The 22145-nt window shown below is 41.5% G+C and overlaps 1 protein-coding gene across 1 annotated transcript in view; it reads left to right on the top strand.

Annotated features, from left to right (window-relative positions):
- The window catches only part of EYA3 (EYA transcriptional coactivator and phosphatase 3), a 97140-nt gene extending 81329 nt beyond the window's left edge, over window positions 1-15811 (top strand). The window contains exons 14-15 of the mRNA XM_007935815.2: window positions 12729-12829; window positions 15731-15811. Coding sequence (XP_007934006.1) covers window positions 12729-12829; window positions 15731-15811 — 182 coding nt within the window. The remainder of the gene's footprint in view (window positions 1-12728; window positions 12830-15730) is intronic.
- Window positions 15812-22145: the final 6334 nt, after the last annotated feature.

Here is a 22145-nt window from a genome sequence, read left to right as displayed (position 1 = left end):
GTCTCACCTATTTTGGTCATGTTGTCAGAAGGGACCATTCCCTGGAGAAGGATGTCATGCTTGGTAGTGCAGAGGGTCGACGAAAGAGGGGGAGGCCTTCAACGAGATGGATTGACACAGTGGCTGCGATGATGGGCTCAGGTATAGCAGAGATCGTGGACCTGGCGCGGGATCGGGCAGTGTTTTGTTCTGCTGTGCATGGGGTCGCTATGAGTTGGAAATGAGTCGACAGCACGTAACAACAACAACATATAAAGAAAGTTGGGAAAATCCCTAAAATTATCCCTTTGTCAGAACAGAAGGATACTCATGTGCTGGGAGATAATGAGGTCTTCTATTAGCTTTCAAATTATGACATTTCAGGTACAATGTCTGAAGCCTCAAGCCATTCTGAGCACAAAAAAGAAAGGCACTATTCCCATACCTTTTCTTTTTCATTTAATAATCTACTTTAAGAAATAATTTTTTTTATTGTGATTTGGGTGAAAGGTTATGAGCAAATTGGTTTTCAGTTCAGCAATTCATATACGTTTTGTTTTGTGACATTCATTGCAGTCGATACAGTGTAATGGCTCTCTTCCCACTTCTTCTGTGCTTACCATTTCCCTTTGTCCTTTCTTATTCCTTTCCTGTCTTCTGAGCTTTATCCCTGGGCACATGCTGCCCTATTGATCATCACTTCTGGAATTACTGTTCACCTTATAATCCTGTATCTGGTTTGGCTGAAAGTTGAATCACGGGGGTGAGCTCAGTTCCAGGCTTGAACTGTGTCTGTTAGCCATAGTCTCTCTCGAGAGTTCCACCAGTCTGTCAGACTAGTAAACTTGGTCTTTTCTATGCTTTTTTAGTTTTGAACCACACTGTTGTTCATCTATCTGGCACCTCCTATTTTGATCCCTTTTAGAGTGCTCAGCAGTGGTAGCTGCATGCCATCTAGTTTTTTTGGTCTCAAGGTCGTGGAAGCTAGGATTAGTCCTTTGGACTAATTATTTCCCTGTGTCTTTGCTTTTCTTCACTCTTCTTTACTCTGGACAGGAAGAAACCAATATTTGCACCTTAGATGCCACTTAAAAGCTTTTAAAAAGAACTCAGTAACTGTTCACCAAAGTAGGCTATAGAGCCTTGTCTCAATGGACTATGTTTTATGCCAACTGACCTTACCTTAGTGTCCCCCGAGACTGTGGCCCTGAGCCCCCAGACCCAGCAACTCATTTCCTCAAGGTATTTGGTTATGGCTAAGAAGTTTTCATAACTTTGGGGAAAAAATTCTTTTTTAAATTTTTATTGTGATTTGTAATTTTATAAAGCAGATTAATTGTACACTCGTAGTTCATACACATTTTGTTTCACAGCACTGATTATAACGCCCGCAAAACAGCTCACTTCCTCCCTCTTCCCTGTGGTTACCCCTTTCCTGTGTCCTTACCTATGCATCCCTATCTGTCAAGCTTTCCTCCTTCACAAATGCTGCCCTTCCAACCTCTCGAGGTTGACTATTCTGAGAAGTGCATCTCCCTAGGATAGGTGTTCAGCTCTTAGGCCTGTCTGTTTGGCTGAAAGCTCACCCATGGGAGCGAGTCCAATTCCAGGCCCAAAGGGTAACCTGGGACCATAGTGTCAGGGGTTTCAGCTGTCTGTATCTGACCAGAAATTCTGGTCCTTTCTATGTCTTTGAATTTTGGTCAGCATTTTTTCTCCCACTCTATCCAGGATCTCCAGTTTTGATCCCTTTCTGAGTGGTTGGCATTGGTAGTTGGGCTGGGCAAAATGATTTTTAATAATTTTTTCAAAGTAAGTTTCAGACAGTACAACACAGGCTAGTTTTATGTATGATTGTTTTATGTTGTTAGGTGCTGTTGAGCTGCTTCTGACTCCTAACAGCCCTGTATACAACAGAACAAAACACTTTCCAGTCTGGTGCCGTCCTCACAGTCATTGCTGTTTGAGCCCATTGTAGCCAACACTGTATCGTTCCATCTCAGTGAGGGTCTTCCTTTTTTTTTTTTTTTTTGCTGACCCTCTACTTTATGAAGCAAGATGTCCTTCTCAGGGACTGGTCCCTCCTGATAACACGTGTCTAAAGTATATGAAACAGTCTTGCCATCCTCACTTCTAAGAAGCATTCTGGCTATACTTCTTCCAAGACAGATTTGTTCGTTCTTCTGGTTGTCCATGGTATGGGCATACTTCGTTTTATTGCACTTAGCTTTATTGGGCTTCACTGCTTTTTTTGCAAATTGAAGATCTGTGGTGCTCCTGTGTTGAGCAAGCCTGTCAGCACCATTTTTCCAACAGCATGTGCTCTCTTTGTGTTTCTGTGTCACACTTTCGTAATTGCCAAAATATTTCGAATTTTTTCATAATTCACCCTTAGTAGTCTATAGAATAGTGTAAATATAATTTTTATACGCACTCAAAAAAAAAAAAAAAAAACCAAACTCACTGCCATCAAGTTGATTCTGACTCATAACAACCCCCTTTGGGTTTCCAAGGTGGTTAATCTTTACAGAAGTAGATTATCCAGTCTTCCTTCTGTGGCATGGTTGGTGGGTTTGAACCACCAATCTTCTGGTTAGCAGTCAGATACTTTAGGCACTACACCACCAGAGTGCCTGTGTGACTCACTTTATTGCTGTATTCACTTTATTGCGGTGGTCTATAGCCAAATCCTCAATATATCCTAAGGGTGCCTGTGTACTCAATATACTATAATACAAATGCACCAGTTCTTCTTCAGTCTTCCTTATTCATTGTCCAGCTTTCTCATGAATATGAGGCAATTGAAAATTACCATGGCTTGGTTCAAACATACCTTAGGTCTCAAAATAACATCTTTGTTTTTTAACACTTCAAAGAGGTCTTTTTGCAGCAGATTTGTATAACTGCAGTATGCTGTTTGATTTCTTGACTGCTGTTTCCGTGGGTGTTGATTGTAGATCCAAATGAAATTATTATTTCCTTGACAACTTCAGTCTTTTCTCCATTTATCATGAAGTTGCTTATTCGTCCATTGGTGAGGATTTATGTTTTCTTTTTGTTGAGGTGTAATCCATAGTGAAGACTGTGGTCTTTGATCTTCATCAGTAAGTGCTTCAAGTCCTCTTTACTTTCAGCAAGCATGCTTATTGCAGGTCTTAATGAGTCTTCCTCCAGTCCTAATGGCACTTTCTTTTCCACATAGTCCAGGTTCTCAGATTGTTTGCTCAGCATACAAATTGAATAAGTGTGGTGAAGGGATATAACCCTGACATACACCTTTCCTGATTTTAAACCACACAGTATCCCCTTGTTCTGGAAACTCTTGGTCTGTGTACTGGTTTCACATGAGCACAATTAAGTATTCTGGAATTCCCATTCTTTGCAATGTTATCCATAATTTGTTATGACCCACACAGTTGAATGTCTTTGTATGGTCAATGAAACACAGGGAAACATCTTTCTTGTTTTCTTTGCTTTCAACCAGGATCCATCTGACATTGACAATGATTTCCCTCGTTCCACCTCTTCTAAATCTGGCTTAGGTTACCGGCAGCTCTGTCAGTATACCACAGCAACCATTTTTTAATGATCTTTGACAAAATTTTAATTGCATGTGATATTAATAATATCGTTTGATAATTTCTGCATTCTGTTGCATCACTTTTCTTTGGGATGGCCAATAATATGGATCTCTTCCAGTTGGTTGACCAGGGAGCCATCTTCCAAATTTCTTGACATAGCCAACAGCACTTCCAACATTCCATCTATTTTTGAAACATCTCAGTTAGTATTCCTTTAATTCCCGGAGCCTGGTTTTCTGCCAGTGCCTTCAGTGGAGCTTTAACTTCTTCCTTCAGTACCATCAGCTCTTGATTATATGCTATCTCCTGAAATGGTTGAAAGTCAACCTGTTCTTTTTGGTACAGTGATTCTGTGTATTCCTTCCATTTTCTATTGATGCTTCCTGCATTGTTCAATTTTTTTGCCCATAGACTCCTTCAGTATTGCAACTCAAGTCTTGAATTTTTTTTCTTCAGGTCTTTCAGCTTAAGAAATGCACCGTGTGTTCTTCCTTTTTGGTTTTCTAACTCCAAGTCTTTGCATATTTCATCATAATACTTTACTTTGTCTTTTCAAGCTGCTGTTTGAAATCTTCCGTTCAGCTCTTTTACTTCATCATTTCTTCCTTTTTCTTTAGCTAATCTACATTCAGGATCAAATCTCAGAGTCACTTTGACATCCATTTTGGTCTTTTTCTTTCGTGCCTTTTAGTGACCTTTTGCTTTCCTCGTGTATGATGGCTCACAACTTGTCTGGTCATTAGTGTTCAATGCATCAAATCTGTTCTTTAAGGTGGTCTCTAAATTCAGGTGGGAAATACTCAAGGTTGTACTTTGGCTCTTGTGAACTTGTTTTAATTTTCTTCTACTTCAACTTTAATTTGCATATGAGCAATTGATGGTATGCTCTGCAGTCAACCCCTGGCCTTGTTCTAATTGATGATATTGAGCTTCTCCAGTGTCTCTTTCCATGGTACAGTTGATTTAATTCCTGTGTATTCCATCCAGCTAGGTCCATATATGCAGTCACGTGTATGTATATATGTTTATGTGATTGAAAAAAAGGTATTTACAATGAGGAAGTCATTCATCTTGCAGAATTCTGTCATGCAATCTCCAGCATCCTATCTGTCATTAAGGCTATATTTTCCAACTACTGTTCCTTTTTCAAGGATCTCTGGTGGTGTAGTGGTTAAGGTATTTGGCTGCTAAACAAAAGACCACTGGTTTGAATTCACCAGCTGCTCCATGGAAGAATGATGAGGCAGTCTGCTTCTGTAAAGATTTACAGCCTTGGAAACCCAAGGGGGTCACTGTGAGTCAGAATGGAATTGATGACAATAAGTTTGGTTTGGTTTGTTCTTCGTTTCCAGCTTTTCCAATCCAATCACCAGTAATTATCACTGCAGCTTGATTGCATGTTTGATCAGACTACAGAAGTTGGTAAAAAATCTTCAGTTTCTTCATCTTTGACATTAGTGGTTGGTGTGTAAATTTTAATAATAAGTTGAATAATTGAATAAATTCTTTTATGGTTATCATTAATTGAATTTTTATGTGCCCAAAAAAACCATTTCAGTTGAGTCAATTCTGATGCATAGTGACCCTATAGTACAGAATACAACCATCCAGAAGGTTTCCAAGATTATACATCTTTACAAGAAACAGATGGTCACTTCTTTACCCCGCAGAGCAGCTGATGGGTTCAAACTGCTGGCCTTTTGGTTAGCAGCCAAATGCTTAACCACTGTGCTACCAGAGCTCCTTAGTGGGCCCAAATTCAGTCTTGGAGATTGATGATACTGTCACTTTTTTAACAGATGAAATTGTGTCTCAGAGTTTAACCTACCCACAGTCAGAAAGCTGATAAATGAAAGCCAGAGTTTTCTCAATTCAGAGGGAAGTAGGGATAATTCTTATTTTTCTTATAACTCACCCATCTATATATTTATAATTCTCATGAGTTAAAATATAATGATTATGGAAAATTAAACTATCAAACAGTAGTAATAACTGACCGCTCCTCAGTGTTTTGTATATGTTCATTCATAGTTTTTCCTCACATCATGTATAATTTTTAACAGAAATGGTGTCATATTATACATGTTGCCTTCTAATTTGTTTTATTTACTCCTAATATGTTCTATACATCCTTCCATGGCAGTCAGTATAGATGCATACAATACTATTTTTATTTTACTCATTCATTCAAAAACTATGTTCTCTGACCATTTCTAGTGGAAATGCAGAATGGCACAGCCATCGTGGAACACGGTTTGGTGTTCCTCAGAATACTAATAATAGAACTACTATATGACCCAGCAATTCTCCTCCTAGGTATGTACCCTAAAGACTTGAAAGCAGAGGCTCAAACAGAGACTTGTACATCAGTGTTCATTGCAGCACTATTCACAATAGCCAAAAAGTAGAAATAACCTAAATGCGCAAAAAGATGAATGAATAAACAAAATGTGGTGCATACATATAATGCAGTACTTCTAAGCTATTAGGAAAAATGAAGTCTTGATACATGCTACAATATCAATGAAGCTCGAAGATACTATGCTAAGTGAAATAAGCCAATCAGAAAAGGACAAATATTGTCTGACCACACACAAGGCAAATTTATAGAGAACAAAATTTTATCAGTGGTTACCACTGTCAGGAGGGAGAGGAAAAAGGGGTTAATGGTAAGGGAAATATCATGTTGATTAAGGCTAGGGTTATACACCCAGTTATTGTAATTGCTGTCAGTAAGTTGTACACCTATAAAAAGTTGACTTGGCAAAAATTGTGTGATAGATATATTTACAACAAAAGAAAGTAGCTGCTGAGACTGCTTATATACAACCAAAAGCCTCATGGGATTTAATTTCTTGGTTTGGAGTTTTAGAGTCATGGTCTCATGAGGCATCCCAGTTAATTGGTTTAATAACATGTTTAGTGGCTCTATTTTACCTCTTAATTTTTTGTGTAGTATCCTTGGGTCTTAGAAGCCTGCAGGCAGCCATCCAAGGTACAGTTGCCTCTTTTTACCTGGAACAACAGAGGAAGAAGGAGAGTTGGCAATAAGAGAAGGATATGGAATGTGTGGCTAGTTGCCTCAGTGAAAAACTGCCTTCTTTATTCAGGAGACCAGAAGAACTAGAGGGTGCCTGACTACCATTACTGAACATTTTGATCAAAGATTCCTTAGAAGAATCCTGATCAAAAGGGGGGAAATGCAAAACAGAATTTCAAATTCTTATGGACTCCATACTTCCTAGAGCTATGAAGACTGGATAAATACCTGAAACTATTTTCCTGAGATCATCTTTAAACCTTAAACCAAAAATATCCCCTGAAGTCTTCTTAAAACCAAACAATAGTTTAGCTTAACTAGCATAAAAATGTCTGCTTTGAGTATTAAGTTCTTTTAAGAACTATCCATATGGGATCCAACTGTGACAACAGCCACTCAAAAGATTCTATAGGAACCTTAGAGGACAATCAGGGCTTCGAACCTGCGCACAATGGTTCAGCCATGGCCGATGGAAGCAAGGACAGTCTGCACATTGCACAGCAGCCATATCTCTTACTCATCAGATTTTGACCCCAGTAGGAAACAGACAGTGGTGCTCTACTCAAAGATGTTGGCCAACTGCACCACTTTGAATGTGCAGCCACCATCTTTGAGCAGGCCACCACTGCCTGTTTCTTACTCAGGTCTAAGTCTGACATACAAAGGATTTGGTTCCCATGTAACATTTATGTTTCCATCAGCCATAACTGAACCATTTTGAACCAGTTCAAAGCCTTAGGGGCAATAAATCTCTTAATGGGGGAAGATCAACTCCAAAAGGGAAGGTGAGAGAATGGTTACACAACTCAAAAGAATATAATCACTATTACTAAATGGTACATGTATGAATTGTTGCATGTTGTGTTTTGCTCTGTATAAATAAAATTATATTTTTTTAAAAAAACTGTATATTGAACCTCTGCTGTGTGCCTGGCACTGCTAAGGCACTAGAAATACAGCAGTGACAAAAATTCTCTGCCATCATGGAGCTTGCATGTAGTCAGTGGTGGAATAACTAGGTTACACATATGAGGAAAAGCAGAATTATATTCCTTCTTTATACTGCATGCAAAAATAAATTTCAGGTAATTTGAAAACTTAATATGAAACGTAAAACAATTTTTAGAAGATGATTGTGGTAGTTATGTTTGTGTGTCAACTTGGCTGGGCCTGGTTGAATGGCTGGGCAGCTGGTGGTAGTTATTCCCCATGATGAGACTGACAGTCAGCTCCATGGCGGGATCTGCCACAAGCAGCTGAGTAGCTGCCTTTGGGATGTGGTTTGCTTCCTGTGTTTAAGGAGAAGCCTTGGGAATGGTCCCTAGCCTATGGCACGTTGGACCCTGCATGTAGCCGTGTCGTTGCCTGACATGCTCTGCCAACCTTGGGACTTAAATGGACTTAATGGCCTGCCGTGTGGTCTGGTAACATCGGGACTGTGCCTTTTTCCTTGTCAACCTTGGGGCTTCTCAGCCTCATCAGCCAGCAGCTGTCTAAGTGAAGAAACACCTCTAGCTCCAGTGGGCCGGGAGCAGGAGGCAGAGCTGGACCCCAAGGTTGAGGGGCTTTCACCTAGCCCCTAGAGCCTGGCACTTTGAACTTGGACTTAAAGCCTCCAAATTGTAAGAATAACCTCCTGTTAGTTAAGGCCATCCCATTGTGGTATATTCTTGTCAGAGCGGCACTAGGTAACCAGAACAATTACAAAGATAAAAAATATATGTAGATGCAAAATATATCTGTATGACTTTGAGGTAGGGACCCTTATTTTTATTAGACCCAAATGACCTATTTAAAAAAAAAAAAAAAACGAGCATTTTGATCTCATGATGCATTTACTTTTAGATAAAAATGAAAAGACAAGCCACCCACTAAGAGAAGGTATTTGCAATACTTTCTTTGACAGTTAGTACACAGAATCTATAAAGAACTGCCAGTTAATAAGCAACAGACAACCTAATAGAAAAATGGGCAAAAAAAAAAAAAAAAAATCCAGTTCACAGAAAAGGAAACCAAAATTGCCAGTGAATGTGAAAATTTCCTTAACCTCACCAGTAATGAAGGAAATGCAAATTAAAATATGATATGTTTTGAACACATCAGACTGACAAACCTTAAGCCCTGCAGTGTATAGCTTTGTCGAGGAAATGGAAACTCTTATTCTGAAGATAAAATTGAAAGTGCATACAGTCATTTTGGGTTTGTCAATGTCTAATAAGGTTCAAGATAAGCAGGCAAGAGTCCCTGGGCATTGCAGATGGTTAGCACGCTTCGCTGGGACCCAAAAGTTCCACCCAGAGACACCTCGGAAGAAAGGCCTGGGGACCTACTTATGAAAACTCAGCCACTGGAAATCCCTAGGGCATGTTCTCCTCTGAACCCCATGGGTGTGCCAGGAGTCTGGTCACAGCAACTGTTTTTTTGCTTCGTTTTTAATGATAAAGCAATTTCACTTTAAGAGATGTATACCCTAAAGCAGGAGTCTGGTTACTGTTGTTGACAAGTCAAATCCTGCCCACTGCCTGCTTTTGCAAAGTTTTACTGAAGCATAGCAATGCCCATTCATTTACATAGTGGCTTCCACACTATGGTAACAGTTCAGTAGTTGCAACAAAGGCCATATAGCCCACCACACCTGAAATATTTACTGTCTGGCCCTTTATAAGTATCTGTCAACTCTTGCCCGTGAGTATTTCTCATGTGCACAGGAAACTTGTGCAAGTGTTTTTTCAACCCAGACTTGTTAGTAATAGCAAATAATTAGAGATCACCTATCTATGACGCTGACAATGAACAGAAATGGGTAAATACATGTATTTGGATAATGGAATAATACACTGGAAAAGTGAATGAATTAAAAGTATATATATCCATAAGGATTAATATGAAAAACAATGTTGAACATGAAAAGCAAGTTGCAGATGGATATGTTCAATGTGTAATATTATTATAGAGGTTAAAAATATCCATAACGAAAGCATATATTATTTATGGAGAGAAAGGAGGGGAGGAGAATGATTGGGTAAGTACACAGGTAAGATTTTTAAATCTGAAGCAACTATAAAGGGTTAAGATTTTATAAAGCTGAGTGGGTTGTAGGTATACAGGCATTTGTTTTATTATCACTAGACTTTTTTGTATGCTTGAATTTTCATTACAAGAAATTTGGGTGGGAAGGTGTATTTGAAAGCCCCCTTCAGATATAGCTACTGCGGTGGCTGCTTTGGGAGTTCTGGTGGTGTAGTGCCTAAGGCCTTTGACTGCTAACCACAAGGCTTTCCGTTCAAACCCAGCAGCCACTCCTTAGAATGAAAGTTGGGCAATCTACTTCCATAGTGATACCACCTCGGAAACCCAAGGAGGGGTCACTATGAGTCAGATTTGACTCGGCAGTGGGTTTGGGTGGCTGCTTTAGTATACATTTCACTTAAAAACCCAGCGCCCTTGCTGAACCTCCCACACCTGAAAGGTAGATTTTTTTGTCATGTTCGTTACATTGAGTCCTGGCACCCAACAGGCTTACCAAACTAATGAAAGTGATTTTATTGCCTCTGACAGTAAGTGTGCTTAGTTGGTGATTTTCCTCAGTCTCGGTTCATCCAGAGCTAATTTCTGAAGTTGCAGTGCTGCCTGGTGCCATGGTAACAGTGGGTGGCTTGAGACTTTCCTTTTCCAGTACTATGAAATGGGAGCAAGGAGAAGAAGTATTTTTCGGTTCCTCTGAAATGACTTCAAAATTATGGCTCTCTTCAAGGCCACTCTGTGATCTTGAACATTAAAGAGAATTCTCAAAATCACTTCTAAAAATGTCAGAAGTGGTTTTGAAGGGGAAGCTAGGAACTCTTATTCTTCAGAGGCTAGGTTGGTCTTGCCATTACTACCTTCAATTGCTTAACACTATTCACTATTCACTGACATTCATCCTCCTGAATGTAAGTACTTACATAAATAGAGGATATATATTACCAACTGTACTGGAGTCATGTGTTCATGCAGCTGCTTCTTGACTTTGGGCTGTTAATAACACTCTTAGTCTCTTAATCATTTTATAGGAGAAGTTCCTGAGTGCATTTTCATCCTTGATAAATGCATGCCAGGATAGTGAAAGCATCTCTCTCCTCTTGTCCTCTAAATATGAAGCATTCCCTTTGTCCAGTCTTAGGAGAAAAGTCTAAATTCTGAGTAGTTTTTCTCTATAGACAGATCATAAATTAGACTGTGGTCTAACAGAAGTTGAATTAGGTTAAAAGGGTGTGGTAGTTAGCATGAGGGAGCTCTGGTGGCATAGTGCCTAAGGCATTGACTGCTAACCAGAAGGCTGGCGGTTCAAACCCACCAGCCACTCCTCAGAAGGAAGGTTGGGCAATCTACTTCCGTAATGATACTGCCTTGGAAAACCCAAGGAGGGGTTGCTGTGAGTTGAATCCAACTCAACGGCTTTGAGTTTTTTTTTGGTTTTGAGTTGGAATAGAATTAGAACCCTTCGATACTTTGAATAATAGTAACAGCTTGATATTAGTTGAATGCTTTAATGTTTGAACTAAATTGGCGCTCAGGACATGGACTACAGTCCACTGAATCATTTGTGAGATTAATATGCATTTGTTCAGCAAACATCAATTAAGTGTCTGCCCTGATTGTTAGACATAATGATGCCATTATAAAATGTTAGCACTGAAAAGGACTGAAGTGCTCCTAAGCCAAGCTTTGTATTACAATTGAGGTTGAAGTCCAGAGAGGGCTTATGTGTACCTGAGGTGACTCGTCCACATATTTGGAAGTGTTACATGGGCTAGGGATGTCAAAGGCTTGAACCAGATGGACAGTCAGGGCTTCCGGGTCTGGTGGTGTAAGTTCTTGTCATTTACATTGCAGTCACCCTAAATTTATGTCTTTATATTTATTATAACAATTTTCCAGCAGATGGCAGTAGAGTATCTTGAGGAAGAGGCACCTTTTTCTTACACAGGAGCCCTGGTGCTAAGTCACCAGATCTGGCAAGAAGAACATGAAAAGAATGAGAAGGTTAATGGAGCAGGAGGGAAAATGAAGCAGACTTAGGACCCTGGTTAACTGAAGAAGGTAGCAGGGAAATGAAGTATAGGAGATAGTGAAGGAAGAGCAAGGAAATAATTACCTTTTTATTTATTTATGCAAATAAAATGTCTTTCCCACAGCAATGTCTTCTGTAAATGTTTTAGCTATTGGTTCCAGATGAGATTTGAATTTTGATACATTGGCTTGTTTCTCAGAACTGTCTGCAGTGGATGTAAATCCTCCAAAGTCCATTTCAATGATGTAATCTAATTGGGGTTACGTAGTCTCAAAGTGAGGAAATTCAGATGTGACAAATGTTTCTGCCACATTGGTCATTTTTCTGGATTCTCCTTTGGGGCCCCTCCTCCACTGAAAGACACAAGGCCTACTTACCCCCAGGACTGTTTCTGGAAAATGAAGAAATGGAAGGAAATGACTGTTTGCCTGATTTCTGATACAAAATCATGGCCTATTACTTTCATTTCTCTTTCCTTCCCTAAAAATTTTCCCTTTAGAAATCATCCTTTCATCATGACACAATGCCCAGAGCCTAGACTTGGAGTCAGTAGTCACAGGTCCAATTCTAGCTTTGTGATCTGAGTCAAGTCACTAAACTTCTTGGTTCTATTTACATCCATAAAACAGGGAATGGTACGCATCTCACTGGATTATTTTGAGAATTGAATGAAGGAATAAGTTGAAAAGTGCTTTCTAAGCTGTAGAAGTGCAAGCGATGTGAAAAGTGAGGTGGTATTCAAAGTTCTCACAGTGCCTAGGCCCTTTAGTCTCCTGTTCATAGAAATTCCCTCAAACTAAGATCTTAGGAACTTCACTCTTAGACTGAAAATTACAATAACTCAGAAAGTACAATGCCTAGAAATCCTATAATAGTAGTTGTTGTTTTAGTTTACAGTGGCACAATTTCACATTCTTTGGGCAGGGGCCTATTGGATCTCTAGTTCCCACCCCTATTTCCTACGCAGCAAACCACATGGGCTGCCACGTAGTTGGTCTAAGCACATGGAGGTGACCCTAGCAGCAGCCCTGGTCTTTGGTATTGTATGTCCTAATAGGAAATACCTTCTCATCAGGTAAAGAGAGCTGCTTCGAGAGAATCGTGTCAAGATTTGGAAAGAAAGTCACATATGTAGTGATTGGAGATGGACGAGATGAGGAAATTGCAGCAAAACAGGTAAGTATGGAAAAGGAAATGTGTGTGTGCAGGAGTGCCTTGCGCAGGTAGAAAATGTGAAAACTCAGATGCCTTAGCAGTCTATGTACATTTGCCGCCTTTGCCCTTTTGCTTCCATTTTTCTTAAAGAGGAAGAGAGTCACATTTTCCCCAAAGGGGGTTTTTTCCCTCCAGGTTATTAGATCTTCCCCTTGCCTCTGCCACTCAAAAATCTTAAAAGTCTTTGAGCCCTCACAACCCAATATAGACCCATTTAAAATGGGACTCCCATCATTAAACCTGATGTGGGCCCCGCTGTCCTTCATCTTAGTGAGCAGCGCCCGTCAAGAAATCACACAAAGAGCATTTGCAAAAAGGCAAATCATTCTGACTTCTCCAGGCTTCAGATTCTCAAAACAAAATTGGGAGTTGTTTCTGTAGAGAAAGTCCTGCCTACCTCTGAGCCCTGGAAAGATTGTTCTGACTTCATTAAATCCATCATTATGTGCCCCCAACTGGAGATATCTCTTATTGATACAGGAAACAGTACATGAAAGAGTCTTAGCTGTGGAATTTAGAATCAGGTGGGTTCAAATCCATCTTAGCCATTTTATTAGCTTGTGACTTTGGACAATTTGTCCTCTTTCAATTTCTCCTTATTTTAATTGGGTGTTTTTCCCTCCTTACCTACAGAGTTTTCTTCTAGTAGCTGTTCCTTAGACTTGGAGGCAGTAGGTTGTCAGCAAGGATGAGTGTTCTAATATTCTTCATCCCGTTAACTTAGAAACTTTTAGCAACTACTAATGAGCTGTACGTATTGCATAACCCTAAATTTTCTGTTAGGAGCTCTGGTAGCATAGTGCCTAAGGCCCTTGACTGCTAACCAGAAGGCTGGCAGTTCAAACCCACCAGCCACTCCTCAGAAGGAAGATTGGACAATCTACTTCCATAGTGATACTGCCTTGGAAACCCAAGGAAGGGGTCGCTATGAGTCGGATCTGACTCCAGGGCAAATAACAATATAACAGTGAGCTGTGAGACTGGTCATCAGTGGCATTAGTACCTCATTTTATTTTCATTTGACACTTTATGTAGCAGTTATAAAGTGTCAAATGAAAATAAAATAAGGTACTAATGCCAACTGTAAGAAGCTTTGTTGTTTAGTTTAGTTTGGTTTTTGTTTTTAACATAGGTTATCTTTGAGCTTTGATTCTAAAATGCTTCTTAGAAATACTTGTTGCCCTCTTTGAGGAGGAAACTAATGTATTATAGGCATCAGTGTTTCTTAGCCTGAAAAAGAAGAGAGTAGAGGAGAGAAAAAGCCAGCTCATGTCATTTGCAGAGCTTGTGTCTCTAGACTGATGCCTGTGATCATCTACCAGAGAATAAGCCCGTCGGAAAATGCTTTAGAGCTTTACCTGGTTCAGCCTTCACCCTGTGAGGGTTCTTTTCTGCACCCTCCCTGACAGATACCTTTCTCGTCCTCGGGGAGGATACTGCTTCCTGGATAGCCTGTTCAACTGTGGGCTGTTGGGACATCCCGCCTTACAGTGAACTACAATTTATCTCTCACTTTCACATACTAGTTTGGCCCTCCTGAGTAAGACTTAACAAGTCTGCCCTTGCTTCTCTGTAATAATAGCCTGTTCGATATTGTGAGCATGTGAGCAGCTGGCTTGAAAAAAAAACATTGAGCCACATGGCAGAAGCACTTTGGTCTTAGATTCAATACTCTGAGTAACTGGGAAACACTTTGAACAAGATGATCAATAAAACTAATCTCCTTCAGCTTCATAGAACATGGTTTCCAACACTTGCATTTATCAAAGGCATCAGCCACATTACTGAGAATGTGACTTCCAGAGTGGTACACACTGACACAGTATTCTGGATAGGAGTCTGACCACATGGGCTATTTATTGTTTCCTAGATCTGTATGTTTTACATCTTGGTCATAGACAAGATGCCTTGTGTTGTTGTCAGGTGCCGCTGAGTCGGCTCCGACTCATAGCGACAACAAAACGAAACACTGCCCAGTCCTGCACCAGCCTCACAATCCTTGCTATACCTGAGACCGTCGTTGCAGCCACTGTTGTCGGCCTATTTCATTGAGGGCCTTCCCCTTTTTCACTGACCCAACACTTAACCAGGAGACACTTGGACCTTCTCCAGGTAATGGGCCCTTCTGACAACATGACCAAAGTAGGTGAGACGAAGTCTGGCCATTCTTGCTTCCAAGAAGCATTCTGGCTGTACTTCTTCCAGGACAGATTTGGTAGTTCTTCTGGGAGTCCATGGTACCTGAAAGTATTCTTCACCAACACCACAACTCAAAACCATCAACTCTTCTTTAGTCTTCCTTATTCATCTTCCAGCTTTCACATGCATATAAGATGATTAAAAATACCATGGCTTGGGCCAGGTGTACCTTAATCTTCAAGGAGACATCTTTGCTCTTCAGCACTTTAGAGAGGTCTTGCAGCAGAGTTGCCCAATGCAATACCTCATCTGATGTCTTGACTCCTGCTTCCATTGGTGCTGATTGCGGAGCCAAGTAAAATGAAATCTTTGACAACTTCAATCTTTTCTCCATTTATTGTGATGTTGTTTATTGGTCCATTTGTGAGGATTTTTGTTTTCTTTATGTTGAGGTGTAATCTATACTGAAGGCTGATCTTCATCAGTAAGTGCTTCAAGTCATCTACTTCGAGCAAGCTAGGTTGTATCATCTGCCTTTCTCAGGCTGTTAATGCGTCTTCCTCCAATCCTGATGCCCTGTTCTTCCTCATAAAGTCCATCTCCTCAGATTATTTGCTCAGCATACAGATTAAAATAAGTATGGTGAAAGGATACAGTCATGCAGGAGGGGTACAGGTCCCCAAAAGAAATCAGGGTAACTAGCTGTCCCTCTCTCTCTTCCAGCACAACATGCCTTTCTGGAGAATCACAAACCATGGAGACCTAGTGTCCCTCCACCAGGCTCTGGAACTTGATTTTCTCTAAGAACTGGAACAAGGAGCCTGCCTTATGAGCTCCTTTTCACTCCTGATGGGAGCTGGAGACCGGAACCTACCGGGAACACATCCTCTCTTTCTCTCCCTGGAGTGCTGGCGAGAACACAATCAGAAGCAGCCGCCAAAAGGGACGGGTCTTGTCTTTGCTAAGATTGACTGCAGCCCTGTGTTCATCCTTGTACAGAAACAAGAGACAGTTGGGTAAAGAGGACAGTAGGCTCGCCACAGCTATAGTGCTTTTAATTCTTCTGGTTTTTGTTCTGTTTTGTTTCAAAAAAATGAAGAAAAGGAAATTCTTGGGGCAGAGTTGCACTCTTAGTCCATGACCAGATTGAGAACTCCTTTTAATTTGTGGTGATAGGATAAATGCAGCAGACTTTTATAATAACATCTCTTGCAGTCTTTATAATCTCCTTAGCTGTAGAAGTTATTCCCAGTGGATGTATATGTTATTTTTATAAGTAAGGGCCTGGTCTCTAAAGCAAGTTTTCCCCCCTTTCTTTTTCTGGCCAGAAAGGGGTGTGTTACATTTCCTTGGGAAATAGTAATTGAAATATCTAAAATACCTCTCTGTGACGATAGCACCTCTAGCTGCTCCAGTGGTCTGCTCTCTAGGATGGTTCCCTTCCCGTTCTTCCATCTCCTAGGTTGCCGAGCCGTGAGGGCACTGGGCACTGATTAGATTCTGGCATTTCCCATTCTCAGAACCTTAGTTTCTTTCCCAATCTTTCTTCCCCTTTGTCCCTAGAAACTTCTCTTAGACAGTTAATTCCAAGCCTTCAACTTGGCTATGTCCAGGAGGCTTAGGCTCCAAACTGAAGAGAAGTAGATAAGGTTCCTTATACATTTCAGCTATGAAGAAAATCCCCTTTGCTTTCTGAGACAGAGGAGAAGAACCCTTCCCTAACAGATGCTTATCCCTACAGCCTTCTCTTCCTTCTTAGTCATCAAGTGCTAGATTCTTACACCATTCTTGCCCTCTGCACCTCATAGCCACCCCCGCGTAACTCTGGTCAACCCCTGGACATTGTACCCAAGAAGTCAAGTTTAAGACCAGATTCATAACTATATTTTGGCCAAAACTAACAATGTATTTAACTTCTTTTGAACTCCTTGAATCCTGTGAGGATATCCGGGGTCTGTATTTACCCAGATCTCTGCCTAAAACCAAAGAGCAGACTGTTGTGATCAAAACTCCATTTCCCATGGATCACCCTTCCCACCTCAAATCCCATTCTAAAATGGGAAACCAGAAGGACTTTACTGATTTTAAATGAGAGTGTCGGACCCCCGTCTTCATACTTGAAAACTTAATCCTGGGCCCAATAATAAGAGCAGCTCTCAGCCTGATCTCTGGGGAGAATGGGGTGTGCAGCCACTAGTCCCAGACTCCAGCCCAGCTGTGGTTTTTGATGTTTCATGCCTCAGACCTGCCTGGCTGTCTGTGCAGGCAGGATAAACCTCCTGAGAGCTGAAGAAGTTCTACCTTTCCCAGGCTGCACAGAGAGAGGTGACCTCAGAAGGATGCAGTCTGTCCTCAGTGGGAGGCATCCTTGACTAACTCAGCTAAAATTCCTTGCCCCAGAGGTTCTGCATGTCCCCTTTTAGAGCTGGCGCAGAGAGGCCAGACTCCTTCCAGTACCAGGTCACCCAGACAGCAACAGAGAAAGGCTGGTACACATTCCCTCAGAACTGACTGAGAAAATGCTTCATGACTCGCAGTTTTAGGGAGAAGTTTTTGTAGAGGCACTAATGTCAGTGCCCCGTTACTCTACTGCCTCTTTAACCTTGTTGCTGTGTGGGCGTGGGGAACAAGAAGTGGTCTGAGGTGGACTCCCTGGTCTATGTTCAGCATCGTTGCTCAGATGTTGATCTGCCTTGCTTAATGGTTGATCTTAGAAAGCTCTAAGATGAACTTTTACTCAGATCCCAAGCCATCCCTCTACTGCCAGCAGTAGAGAGCTGTTATTTCCTGCTCTGCCTGTATGGCACCTGTTGGTGCTGTGCCCTGAGCTTGTGAGGCTGTGCAGTATATGGATATTTACCCATCAACTTTTCCACCTCTGGCCTCATTCTCGCACACAGGTACAACACATGCTTCCTGTTCCCTGCCCTCCAGGAGAAGCTCTAAGATTGTGACTTGGGCTCCTTTTTCAGTACCCTTTCCCGCTTGTCCAGCTTAGCTCTTTCCAAAAGGGACTTGAATTTGGCCAGGAGAGGTGAGGAGGCTTACTGAGCAGAGCGGTGTCTGTTCGTTCTTGGTTGCTGCCGTCCTCATCTCAAGAGCAGACAGTGAACTGGAGCTTCCTGGCTTTACTTAGACAGAATGAATTGTCTAGGGAACACAGTGCTCCTCTTACCCGGTCTTCTCCTCCCTCCCCTCTCCCTCCCCACCACAAAGATCTAGAAAGGAAAATAAGTGGGTAGCATCAGAAGCTGCTGGAAACTGAGGGCCTAAGAATACTGTGAGTCCTTTCAGCAGAGGGGAAGCCCTTTATATTAGAAACCATCTCCATGAAATTAGCCAAATGATGAGTACTTCCTCGGGCTGGGCACTGGGTTCTGTAAGGTGGGTGTTCACATTTTGTGGTGATGGCTGTCTCTAATAGAGGATCTGGAGTTGCCAGGTGTGTCCTGGGGTTATGGCTTGACTTTCGAATGTAAAACTGACTGTGCCTTAGCGTCACCCTGTCCTGTGCCCCTGGGGCAGCTGGTGGTGTCCAGGAGAATAGGCACCTGCTCCAGATTGACATGCCTGTGTGGGCTTTGGTTTGGTTTGGGGTGTTCCTGTCTTCTGCTCTGCAAGTTGGGGGCAAAGTTAGTGTCCCAAGAGACTTGTGCCACAGCTTGTTCGCAGTTTACACAAACTCAGCTTTAAAGCTCTGAGTAGAATCTGATTGGCAAACTCTAGCTGCAGCATATGGAACTTTTAGATGTTCACTACCTAGAATGGGTGTCAGTGGCACTGAACCCCGGGGGAAAGGACAATAGGGGCAGAGCCACATTCCCCCTCTTCTTGAGAGAGCCATGTTCTAGGCCAAAGGATGGGGAGCTTGGGAACTTGCTCTTACTCCTCCAGAAGGGGGCAATTAGGGCCCTTCTTAAGCTGGCTTCTAATTCTTACCATTAAATTGGTTTCCTTTCATCTAAAAATTGTAACTCTCAGAGACTTACTCTGTAGAAGCCAAATGTGAGTTCTAGATTCTAAACTATATTAAACCACAAGAGAGGAAATCTCCTTGTGCCCAACTTGATCAGCAGACCTGTCTGTCCCTTTCCTGAGTCAAGTAGTTCCAGCTAGCAAGGCCCCTTGGTTAGTTCCTAACGCACTGACAGGAGCCAGCCCATTAAGGACGACTTCTCCTCAAAACGTGACTCTCCCTCTGGACTTCAGATGCCTCTCTAAACAGGAAAAGGCATTGATTAGATTGGTTGTATTTATGTGACTGCAGGCATTTGTGGCTGTAGAGTCCTTGACCATAATGTTATATGTAATGGGAACTATCTTATAAACTTGAAAAATAAAGTTTTTATTTTCTATACAGTTTGTTCCTGTGTCTTTTCTGAATAGGATCAGCCCAGTTGCCCAGCTGGGTAAGGTCCAAACTAGGCCTTCATAAAAATTCATTAATTTCACCAAAAAATTCAAAATTTAAAAAAACCTAACCATTTGTTATAAATACATGGTATGTGGGAAAATAAAAATATTTTTAAATAATTTGCAAGGGAGAGTATTTCTTGTTTCTAAACTATATTGCTTTTAGAAGTTTAGGACTGGAATGATAAGAGGTTTTATTTGCTGTCAAATGTACTAAGATTTAATTATAGAAAAGAAACATCAATACCATGCTGTGCTGAGCTTAAGTGCAAAAGCAATAAAACTGACAAAATGATATCAAACCTGTTTGATTTGGCCTGATTTCATATCAACTACTTTATCTCATTTAATTTCTTCAGATTTGGATCTAAGTGTATCCCACTGGTCTGGAAAACAGTTCATCTGTCAAGAATCCTTTTGCCTTGTATTCTAATGAAGGAGATTAGAATTGCATGTCATAGTATGTTTCTTCCCTAAATTAATACCCCAGAAAAGAAGGGGTTGTCTTGTATTTCAAACCACAGTAGTTGAAGTAAACTTGTTACTTGGCTGTATTCTTAGTCATAAGTATAAATGTTAGAAGTGTTGTCTGCTTTTCAAGCCCAAAGAGGAGTTAACTGTCTCCCTTTCCCCACGGTAAGTGCACCAGCACATTTCTCAAAAACCTTTTGGTGGCAGGTAGAAATGAGCAATTTTTCATTCTTCAAAAACAAATTTCTGAACATTAAAAAAATACATTTCTTGATGGAAATTGCAAAAAGGATGTAGGGGCAACGTCATCTGACCTCTTCTACCTTCACAAGGGTGAAGGAGGACCAAGATCAGCAGCCCAAGGCTGATTCCTATGAGGTAGAGGTCAGACATGCTGCCACCCACCAACTTTTTAACCAATTCTGACACCAGCTATCGCTCTCACGGCACTCTCTTCTCTGCTGGGTATGATAATCCACTGCAATGTCCACACACAACTCACAGACAGTACTCATGATTATGGGGTTTATTACAGAAATAACAGTTTACAATTCAGGGTCAGGAATGCTGGGGATGCAAAGAGCAGGACCACCATGCCCAAAGGCTTGCTTCTGGCCTGTCCCAGCAAGTGTTACAAAGCTCTTTCAGCTCTGCAGATAGGTGCACCCCACTCTGCCAGCAAGCCTCCTGCCTGAAGCACTCGGTTCTCTCTCACCTTCGGCCAGTGGGCAAGCACGTGCACCCCTCCCCCAATCTCATGCCAGTCTCAGGAGGCACACCACTTCCACCTTCTTTCTTGGTGGTGGTGAGATTCCCCCTTTCCACCTCTGGGATGGCTCATGTAAGCTTTGCAAGATGGCAAAACTGACTAATCCCATGGTAGGGTTCCAGACACCTTATTTGCATAGTCCCACCCCCCACAAGGGAGCCACATACTTTATATTATTAGCAAGCCATACAGTCCCTTTGGTGGACCACAAGCACCTCACATTTGCATAGTCCCACCCAATCATCTGCAAAGACCATGGCTTGAAGAGTCATATACCAAGTAAGTCACTGCACCACAGAAGTCTTCAAGGGAAATTTCTAATTCAAATATTGTAATGTCACTGTCATCTTTTTAAAATTCTTAGTTCTGTAAACTTGCTAAATTCCATGTTCTTTAGATTGATCACTGTGAGACCTCTGAACTGCATACATGTTAACATCATTTGAGGATTTTACCTAGAGAGTATAAATGAGAGCTTAATAAAAAAAAGTTAAATTAAAAACCATATTTTACCATGTATAGGGTTGGCAGACAATGATTCTACAAGTGTATTTGTATGTAAGAATTCCCAGGGGGATAGTAGAGCTGACAAAGGACAAGGTTGTAGTCACTTCTTGGTCACAGCCAGCTACCCAGAGGGAGTGAGTAGTTGAACCTGTGGGCTGGGGACCATAGCATCAAGCTCAATTGGCATAACATACTACACAAAACATTGTTCAACCTCCTACTTTGGCGAGTAGTGACTGGGATCTTAAAAGCTTGCAAGCAGCCATCAAGTTGCAATGATGGGTCTCTCGTCCAGAGCAAAGAATGAAGAAAATCAAAGACTCGTGGGAAGAACTAGTCCTAGTGACTAGTACACCATGCGATCCTCAGCCTATACGACTATGAGACAACAAGAACTAGATGGTACCCGGCTACCACTGTCAACCACTCAGAGGGGGATCTGTGGAGGAGATCCTGGATAGAGAGGAAGAACAGTGTGGAACAAAATTCAAAATCATTTGGGGAAAAAAGGACCAGGTTTGCTGGTCTGATAGGGCCTGGTGGAACCACTGAGACTATGGCCCCTAGCTGCCCTTCAGGTCTGGAATTAAACCCACACCTGTAGCTTACAGGCAAACAAAAGACAGATATATGAGTTGAACACGTACCTGAGGTAGATACACTCCTTGGAGAGAACAATCATGGGAGAAAGAAGGGCTGTTGGTGCATAGGGAGACAGCTCAGGGGGCAGGAGTGGATGGAGGGATGGACACAGGGAAGAGGTAACTGTTGGGAGGGGAGCTATTGCATTGTGGTAAATTGTAGGCAATGTCATGAGACAACGTGTGTGAACTGCTGTATGGAAAGTGAATTTGCTAAATACTACAGAGAGGCGGGGAAAGATGGCGGACTAGGCAGAAGGATTGCACAGACCCTCTTCAACAAAGAAAAGGGAAACCAATTAACACAGACACAGAAGATAATCTTGGACCCCTGAGC

The sequence above is a fragment of the Orycteropus afer genome, unplaced genomic scaffold (assembly GCF_000298275.1).
Source record: "Orycteropus afer afer isolate SDZICR_OR568_19922 unplaced genomic scaffold, OryAfe1.0 scaffold00031, whole genome shotgun sequence".
NCBI lineage: Eukaryota > Metazoa > Chordata > Mammalia > Tubulidentata > Orycteropodidae > Orycteropus > Orycteropus afer.
The sequence above is the reverse complement of the archived record's forward strand: the minus strand, read 5'-3'. Positions and strand labels throughout refer to the sequence as shown.